Consider the following 9,770-nt stretch of genomic DNA (forward strand, 5'->3'; position numbering starts at 1 on the left):
AATGCTCAGATCACAGTTACTTTTTTATTGATTACATTATTCACACAGTAAATTATTATCCCTAATCATAATAATAATAATGATAATAATAATAATTAATAATATTATGTTTACATCAACATGCAGGTAAACGAACTAAATTAAAAAAAATTTTTAATTTAATTATAATTTTACATTTTTATGATTTAAGTATCAGTTTATCATCAACTCATGAACCACCTGCAGTTCTTTCATAAACCCCAGTTTGGGAAACCTTGATGTAATGTGACATTTAATGCACTTCAAGTTGTTGATAACAAAGGATGGAATATATTTTCTTTATCTTTGTATTTTTTATCAATGTGATACAAAACAATCCTATACAAATCAATGTGATAAACAACTTACGTCAAAAGTAATATAAATGTTATCAAAAATAGTCTAATTAGATTAGAAATTAGAAACCAAAGATAAAACTGAGAAATTTTGCTGAGGGAAAGTAAGTAGGCAGCACTGTGATTTTTGACTCGGTAAATAAAGATGCTAAGAATGAACACAGAACAGGTTCTCTCATCCAGACAAAGTGGAACTCACCTCCTGTGAGAGTTCCTGTTGCTGTTGACGTGACCCCGGCCCGTGCAGCCAGGCGTAGGGCACTTAAGAACATTTTCATACATTGCAAGAACTTGACAGCAGGCGAGAGAAATAGGGTGGAAGATTAGGAGTTAGAGGCCCACAGTTAGTCATCTGCATTAGTGTGAAACACTCGTCATTATCGCCAGCATGCTCAGAACCAGAGACATCAAACAGTGGCATGCAAAGAACTGCTAATGGAAGAACAGTGGCATGCACATGCACCATGCAGCGCGAGTCATGCTACAAATAACATTCTATTCGATTCTATTCTATGTATATTTCACGTAAAAAAAGCCTAGTAACTACTAGTAGTTAAAAAAACTATTAATTAGTAGTTTACTTAGAGCAACTTCAAAGTGTACTTCTATAAATTAAAAAGTTGGATAGTAATTATACAGCTACTAACAGTATGCTTATATATTCATTAGTAGTATAGTTCACAGTATTGAAGTACAAAAGTAAAACTTAATCATAAACTACAGTAGTTGTGTACTCAAAGTTTACCACCATTACATTGAAATATACTTAAAAGTAGACTTTTATAAACTAAAGAGTAGGCCAATTTAGTCACAAGAAGTGTTGAAATAGTACACTTAAAAGTATACTACTAGTACGTTGATTTTAGTATACTAAAAGTACACCTGGATGATATTCTTAAACTGCACTTACATTAACTTTATCAAATGAATTTGAAGTGTATTCTTTTTTTGTAAGGTTCTAACCACTATAGACGATCTAATGGGATAAACAGGAACTCATCTCGACACTGACTGGTAATGCATATGAAACTCACAATATTTACAAATACTTAAATGTAGTTAGTAACAAGGCCAGAAAATTATTATTTAGGTATTTAAGCAATTTTTCACTTTATATACGTAATGCATTTAAAAAAAGGGGGTATCACTTTATAATAACTTTCATTTACTTTATAAATGAACATTATAACATTCTATAATGCTTACTCACCATGTGAACTGAACTATTCTATTCTATTCTATTCTATTCTAGCCATACAGTCAAAGGTATATTTTAAGAATTTAAATTATTACCAAAATAGGAACCAAGTGGTAAACCTAATGTGCCAAAACCATATACAGAAAATAGTAAAGCTCAAAACTTACTTTAAGTATCAAAACTTTTAAAAACTAGGAGTTTACAAGTACACTATACAGCTAGCAAACTAACAGTATACATACACAGTAAGTTCACTTGTAGTTCTGAACACAACGTTTACCACAGTTACACTTAAAGTACCCTTAATAGTAAAGTGTTTAAACTACGTATTGAGCAAGTAAGTCATAGTCACAAGAAGTATTGAAATAGTAGACATAAAAATGCATTACTAGTAGATTGATTTTTAGTATATTTACTGTATAAAGTGCACTTGCAAAATACATTTGAACTTAAAATGAACTTGAGGTCAAATCTATGCATCACTTTATAATAATTTTCATTAACTTAAACATTATAATATTCCATAATGATTAACAATAATGCTTAATGCCTAACAAAGCCATACCTTAAAAGCTAATGAACCTGGAAATAACCTTCAGATTCTATTCTATTCTATTCTATTCTGTTTAATTGGATTCCCTGCTGCTAGCTTGAAGATGTTGTAAGTAAAATTTGATGCTTAGTTTAACACACTAGTGCGGTGGATTGGGAGTGATGCAGAAAGACGGTTTCACAGAGAGCTCTGACCCTGATTGCATTCTCATCACTAGCTGAAGCTGTCAGCTAACATTAGCTCATGCATCCAGTCATCCGCAGTGAGGTGCTGCCGCTCTGTATTGTTTCAGCTCCGCATTTGTCTTTCATTTGCAGTAGACGCACGTTAACAATCAATGAAATCACCGCCCGAACACTGCCTCTCTCTGATCCCAAACTCTATTATTCATCCGTGCATGCCTTTGTCTCCTCTATCCATGACCAACTAAACTCCCTGCTGACAGCAATTAGATTACTGTTCATTAGGACGCTGGAGTGGGGGGCAGAGAGCGTGGGCCAGGGTGAGCAGACCAGCGCTCTTCCGGTGCTCAGCTTCATCATTATCAGCTCCTTAATCCTTCACCCTCATCTTCAACATACTCTGACATGTTCATTACCGAGCAGCAGGCAGCATCCGCTACCTCCACTGACTGAGACACATGTCTGTGTGTGTCTGAATGCAATTACAATTTAATTTAAGATTTATACTCGATTTGTATAAAGGTGAGTGGTTTTACTTAAGACAAAAAAGTTCTGTGCAACTTGATGCATTCAGATTTTTACGTTCTCTCGACTATTATCTTAAAATTGTCCAAAGTAACACTTCAAAGACAGTTCACCCCCAAAAAATGCACATTCTGTCATCATTTACTCACCCTCAAGTTGTTCCAAACCTATTTGAGTTTGTTTCTTCTGCTGAACACAAAATAAAATATTTTGAAGATTGTAGGCAACCAATCATTTGACAGTAGCCATTGACTTCCACATTTATTATTATTTCTGTCAGGACCACTATCGTCAAAGATGACTGACAATTAGCATACAGTTTGGATTGGTGGTTGATCGATTGATCGTTAAAGTTCAATAATTTTATGTACACATTTTAGAATTAGTCTGATTCAAAAGATAATCAGAAGGCTGAATTCTGACTGACAGAGGAGGAGCTGGGGATGGAGGAGGGAAATTAGCTATTGAGCAATACAAAAACTGCTGATAACACTGAGGGAATATATATATGAATGCTTAGATAGGTGCCATATTCCTATAGGTAGATGGGGATCAGCTGAGAGTCAGCTGATGTGAGCTTGACTAACGTGACCTGCCAGAACTAACGCTACGCTTGATTATTATTATTATTATTATGTGCCCCCCATACTGTGGAAGTCAATGGCTACATCAACTGTGCTCAAAAGAAGAAAGAAACTCATACAGGTTTGAAACATCTTGAGGGTGAGTAAATTATGACAGAATTTGTATTTTCGGGCAAACTATTCAAAACTTTTAAAAACTAGGAGTTTACAAGTACACTATACAGCTAGCAAACTAACAGTATACATACACAGTAAGTTCACTTGTAGTTCTGAACACAACGTTTACCACAGTTACACTTAAAGTACCCTTAATAGTAAAGTGTTTAAACTACGTATTGAGCAAGTAAGTCATAGTCACAAGAAGTATTGAAATAGTAGACATAAAAATGCATTACTAGTAGATTGATTTTTAGTATATTTACTGTATAAAGTGCACTTGCAAAATACATTTGAACTTAAAATGAACTTGAGGTCAAATCTATGCATCACTTTATAATAATTTTCATTAACTTAAACATTATAATATTCCATAATGATTAACAATAATGCTTAATGCCTAACAAAGCCATACCTTAAAAGCTAATGAACCTGGAAATAACCTTCAGATTCTATTCTATTCTATTCTATTCTGTTTAATTGGATTCCCTGCTGCTAGCTTGAAGATGTTGTAAGTAAAATTTGATGCTTAGTTTAACACACTAGTGCGGTGGATTGGGAGTGATGCAGAAAGACGGTTTCACAGAGAGCTCTGACCCTGATTGCATTCTCATCACTAGCTGAAGCTGTCAGCTAACATTAGCTCATGCATCCAGTCATCCGCAGTGAGGTGCTGCCGCTCTGTATTGTTTCAGCTCCGCATTTGTCTTTCATTTGCAGTAGACGCACGTTAACAATCAATGAAATCACCGCCCGAACACTGCCTCTCTCTGATCCCAAACTCTATTATTCATCCGTGCATGCCTTTGTCTCCTCTATCCATGACCAACTAAACTCCCTGCTGACAGCAATTAGATTACTGTTCATTAGGACGCTGGAGTGGGGGGCAGAGAGCGTGGGCCAGGGTGAGCAGACCAGCGCTCTTCCGGTGCTCAGCTTCATCATTATCAGCTCCTTAATCCTTCACCCTCATCTTCAACATACTCTGACATGTTCATTACCGAGCAGCAGGCAGCATCCGCTACCTCCACTGACTGAGACACATGTCTGTGTGTGTCTGAATGCAATTACAATTTAATTTAAGATTTATACTCGATTTGTATAAAGGTGAGTGGTTTTACTTAAGACAAAAAAGTTCTGTGCAACTTGATGCATTCAGATTTTTACGTTCTCTCGACTATTATCTTAAAATTGTCCAAAGTAACACTTCAAAGACAGTTCACCCCCAAAAAATGCACATTCTGTCATCATTTACTCACCCTCAAGTTGTTCCAAACCTATTTGAGTTTGTTTCTTCTGCTGAACACAAAATAAAATATTTTGAAGATTGTAGGCAACCAATCATTTGACAGTAGCCATTGACTTCCACATTTATTATTATTTCTGTCAGGACCACTATCGTCAAAGATGACTGACAATTAGCATACAGTTTGGATTGGTGGTTGATCGATTGATCGTTAAAGTTCAATAATTTTATGTACACATTTTAGAATTAGTCTGATTCAAAAGATAATCAGAAGGCTGAATTCTGACTGACAGAGGAGGAGCTGGGGATGGAGGAGGGAAATTAGCTATTGAGCAATACAAAAACTGCTGATAACACTGAGGGAATATATATATGAATGCTTAGATAGGTGCCATATTCCTATAGGTAGATGGGGATCAGCTGAGAGTCAGCTGATGTGAGCTTGACTAACGTGACCTGCCAGAACTAACGCTACGCTTGATTATTATTATTATTATTATGTTCCCCCCATACTGTGGAAGTCAATGGCTACATCAACTGTGCTCAAAAGAAGAAAGAAACTCATACAGGTTTGAAACATCTTGAGGGTGAGTAAATTATGACAGAATTTGTATTTTCGGGCAAACTATATCTTTAATTAATTTTAATTGGTTTGTTTACTAAATATAAAATGCCTCATTCAGCCAATAAATTCATTGGGTCAGCTACAGATTTCTTGTTCAGCAAATATTCAGTTAGTAACACAATAAACTGATCTGTCATTTTAGTAGTTATGTATAGATACAGTTTTATAAGACACTTAATATGTGAAGTAAACTCTGCTATTTTTGTTTCTGAAGGCGCAATCTCCTTACAAAGCAAAAATATCAGGGAAGGTTGTACATAGACCTCACCACTTGACACAAATCTCAAGAATGGTGACAAAAAGATGAGTTCTTAACATCACTAACAAGTTTAAATAAAAGTCAGCAAACAGCGAAACAATACTCCTATAAGAGTAACCGCATAAATTATTCATGCTGCAATGCATGCTAGGAAATCACAAACCTTTAATATTTCAGCAATGAATTTGTTCAATTTAAAATTATTTGTTTGACAAGTTGGGACAACATAGATGAATTCTGTTCGTTTGACATGAGTTTTATGTAGTTTCAAGTAATTCACATTTCTTAGGTCCCTTAATGCCGGGTTCACACTGTACCATTTTAGCCCCAATTTTCACACGCCGACAGTTTTGTGGAAATCACCGACAAATGCCCAAAATCAGAGGTTCACATGAGTGACAGTTGCGTAGTGTATGTTATCAAAGACGCAATCTGAGAGAAGGGCCGATGTGTCCGCCTGTGAGATATTTGGCATGCTAAATATCTGGACGTGCAGGCTACCGTTTTTGACAGAATTAAATCCATTCTCACATGAGAATGACTGTCTCTCGCATGATCTTATGTTATTTTCCATATCGATTCTCGCGTCTGTTTGGTTGTGAAACGTAGTTTGTAGACAAGGCAGAGTTGTTGGCGACAGTGTTAATTTTTTTCATTTTTTTCGCAGACGACAACAAGACGATAATGAACTAAAACTCTTTTTGAATGACAAAAACTATTACGTAAATCTATTGACATTTTCGTCAACTAATAAAAACGAGATGAAAATGTTAGGGAGGGATGATTTGGGAAGAGATTAATTCAGAACGAATCTGCTGTGTGGTTTGGAGGTGAGATGCGTACATATGAACTGGCGGGACATAAGCTAACATACACTTGCTGCACGTCGCATAAAACGCTCAAAAATTTCAATATGTGGGAGTAAGAGAAGAGCAGACATATGGATAAATCTAACGACGCAAGAGGGAACTCAATTCGGTCCGGTTTTCTGAGCGGAGACACTGAAGCATACACACACAGAAAGCGCCTCTCACAGCGTGCGAGTACTCTCGAGTCGCATGAACGAAGAATTATACACAAAATTATGTTGAATTGTCCGTTTTGACGAGTATTCACATAAACAGTTGATTACGTCTTAAGTGAACGTAAACAGCAGTGAGACGTGACCTGCCAGAACTAACGCTACGCTTGATTATTATTATTATTATTATGTTCCCCCCATACTGTGGAAGTCAATGGCTACATCAACTGTGCTCAAAAGAAGAAAGAAACTCATACAGGTTTGAAACATCTTGAGGGTGAGTAAATTATGACAGAATTTGTATTTTCGGGCAAACTATATCTTTAATTAATTTTAATTGGTTTGTTTACTAAATATAAAATGCCTCATTCAGCCAATAAATTCATTGGGTCAGCTACAGATTTCTTGTTCAGCAAATATTCAGTTAGTAACACAATAAACTGATCTGTCATTTTAGTAGTTATGTATAGATACAGTTTTATAAGACACTTAATATGTGAAGTAAACTCTGCTATTTTTGTTTCTGAAGGCGCAATCTCCTTACAAAGCAAAAATATCAGGGAAGGTTGTACATAGACCTCACCACTTGACACAAATCTCAAGAATGGTGACAAAAAGATGAGTTCTTAACATCACTAACAAGTTTAAATAAAAGTCAGCAAACAGCGAAACAATACTCCTATAAGAGTAACCGCATAAATTATTCATGCTGCAATGCATGCTAGGAAATCACAAACCTTTAACATTTCAGCAATGAATTTGTTCAATTTAAAATTATTTGTTTGACAAGTTGGGACAACATAGATGAATTCTGTTCGTTTGACATGAGTTTTATGTAGTTTCAAGTAATTCACATTTCTTAGGTCCCTTAATGCCGGGTTCACACTGTACCATTTTAGCCCCAATTTTCACACGCCGACAGTTTTGTGGAAATCACCGACAAATGCCCAAAATCAGAGGTTCACATGAGTGACAGTTGCGTAGTGTATGTTATCAAAGACGCAATCTGAGAGAAGGGCCGATGTGTCCGCCTGTGAGATATTTGGCATGCTAAATATCTGGACGTGCAGGCTACCGTTTTTGACAGAATTAAATCCATTCTCACATGAGAATGACTGTCTCTCGCATGATCTTATGTTATTTTCCATATCGGTCTGTTTGTCTGTTTGGTTGTGAAACGTAGTTTGTAGACAAGGCAGAGTTGTTGGCGACAGTGTTAATTTTTTTCATTAGACGACAACCAGTACAGAACCTATAGGATTTTGCGCATGCGCGACTGAACGAATCACTCCCCGAGACGACTCATTCTTCCCGAGTCACATTAAAGTTTCGTTCAAAATGAACGAATCATTCAAGAACGACCCAACACTAGAATCTGCTGCGTGGTTCGGTGGTTAGATGCGTATTGCGTACATATGAACCGGCGGGACATAAGCTAACATACACTTGCTGCACGTCGCATAAAACGTTCAAAAATTTCAATATGTGGGAGTAAGAGAAGAGCAGACATATGGATAAATCTAACGACGCAAGAGGGAACTCAATTCGGTCCGGTTTTCTGAGCGCAGACACTGAAGCACACACACACAGAAAGCGCCTCTCACAGCGTGCGAGTACTCTCGAGTCGCATGAACGAAGAATTATACACAAAATTATGTTGAATTGTCCGTTTTGACGAGTATTCACATAAACAGTTGATTACGTCTTAAGTGAACGTAAACAGCAGTGAGAACGTGTATCAGTACATTGCATCCATTGCAGCTGTGCCTTCGTTTTAAAGGGATAGCAGCCTAATTTAGTTGCTATTGTCCGAGTCATTGATGTTAATCAAGCAACAAAAGAAAGAAAGAAAATCACGCACTGCTCTTGACTGAAAAACTTTAGTAGCCCCAAAGATGAATCTAAATTTATTTATAGATATAAATATGTCTGCTTGAAAGAATGAAGAATATGGTAAACAAGTTGCTATAAAGAATGCCTAATTAGCCTATATAACCATTGGTATTTCATTAAAAAGTAGACCATGTTCTTGTTCTTTATGAGAAGTGGTTTTATTTAATTCTAACGTAAAGGCATGTTGTGTGTCACCGCAGTTAAATCGTTGTCTATCATGATAAAACCTTAATATCAAAACTATATAATGAGTTTGGAAATTTTTGAGAAATGCTTAATAAATGCACTGTAACTAAACCCATTAGGTTTTAGCCGACTAAATTTACTGTTGATTTAGTCGACTAAAATCTTATGATATTTAGTCGACTAAAACTAGACTAAAACTAAAAACAATTCAGATGACTAAAATGCCATTTAGTTTTAGTCACATTTTAGTCATCTGAATTGTTTTTAGTTGACTATGACTAAAACCAAATCAAAATTTGCTGTCAAAATTAACACTCGTTGGCGATTCTTCCAATTGAGAAGTTGTGTAATGTGTGACCAACCAATCTGTCATGTAGTGCACACACAACAGCAACTAGACATTACCCCAAACAGTTGTGCAGTGTGAGAAGAGCAGCGATCCGACGACTTTGAAAATCGTGCAGTGGGAATCCAGCATAAACTGGAACATATGTAGTTACTTTTTTTTCTCTCTCTCAGTGAAGGACTCTCAGAACCTGGTCCCAAGGTCACTTGCAAAGACTCATTTCAATTGACAAAAAGGATTGCCAAGATATCCTGTCGGCCATCTTCATGGTCAAGTTTATGAGCAGATTTGGAATATCAAAACTCAAACGATCAAACTGATCATCTGTCCAAACTTGATGAGAACTGAAGATCACACTTAGAATCTTAGAATCCTTTTCAAAAGACTCAAGGTTAAATCCCTCACTTGTTTTTAAAGACAAAAAGAAATTGTGGTTACATACCCACACTGTAAAAATGCTTGCATTCTTTTACAAAAAAAAGGCAATTACATGCAGTTATGCTGTAAAATAGTGTCAAATGTATGATTTGTGCAGGTAGAAACTATGAATTGTTGTATAATTTTTAGTGAAAAACATGTTTTCCCCTATATTTCCCATATTTATTTTCAGTAATGTTCATTC

At 36.0% G+C, this 9,770-nt stretch overlaps 1 protein-coding gene across 1 annotated transcript in view; it reads right to left on the reverse strand.

The window, feature by feature from the left end:
* LOC107589778 (myelin transcription factor 1-like protein) overlaps nt 1–9,770 on the reverse strand; it is a 71,226-nt gene that overhangs the window by 44,146 nt on the left and 17,310 nt on the right. Inside the window, exon 5 of the mRNA XM_016278307.1 lies at nt 574–664. Within this exon, the coding sequence (XP_016133793.1) occupies nt 574–664 (91 nt within the window). The remainder of the gene's footprint in view (nt 1–573; nt 665–9,770) is intronic.

Source organism: Sinocyclocheilus grahami, unplaced genomic scaffold (genome assembly GCF_001515645.1).
Source record: "Sinocyclocheilus grahami isolate Dianchi unplaced genomic scaffold, SAMN03320097.WGS_v1.1 scaffold120.1, whole genome shotgun sequence".
Classification (NCBI taxonomy): Eukaryota; Metazoa; Chordata; class Actinopteri; order Cypriniformes; family Cyprinidae; genus Sinocyclocheilus; species Sinocyclocheilus grahami.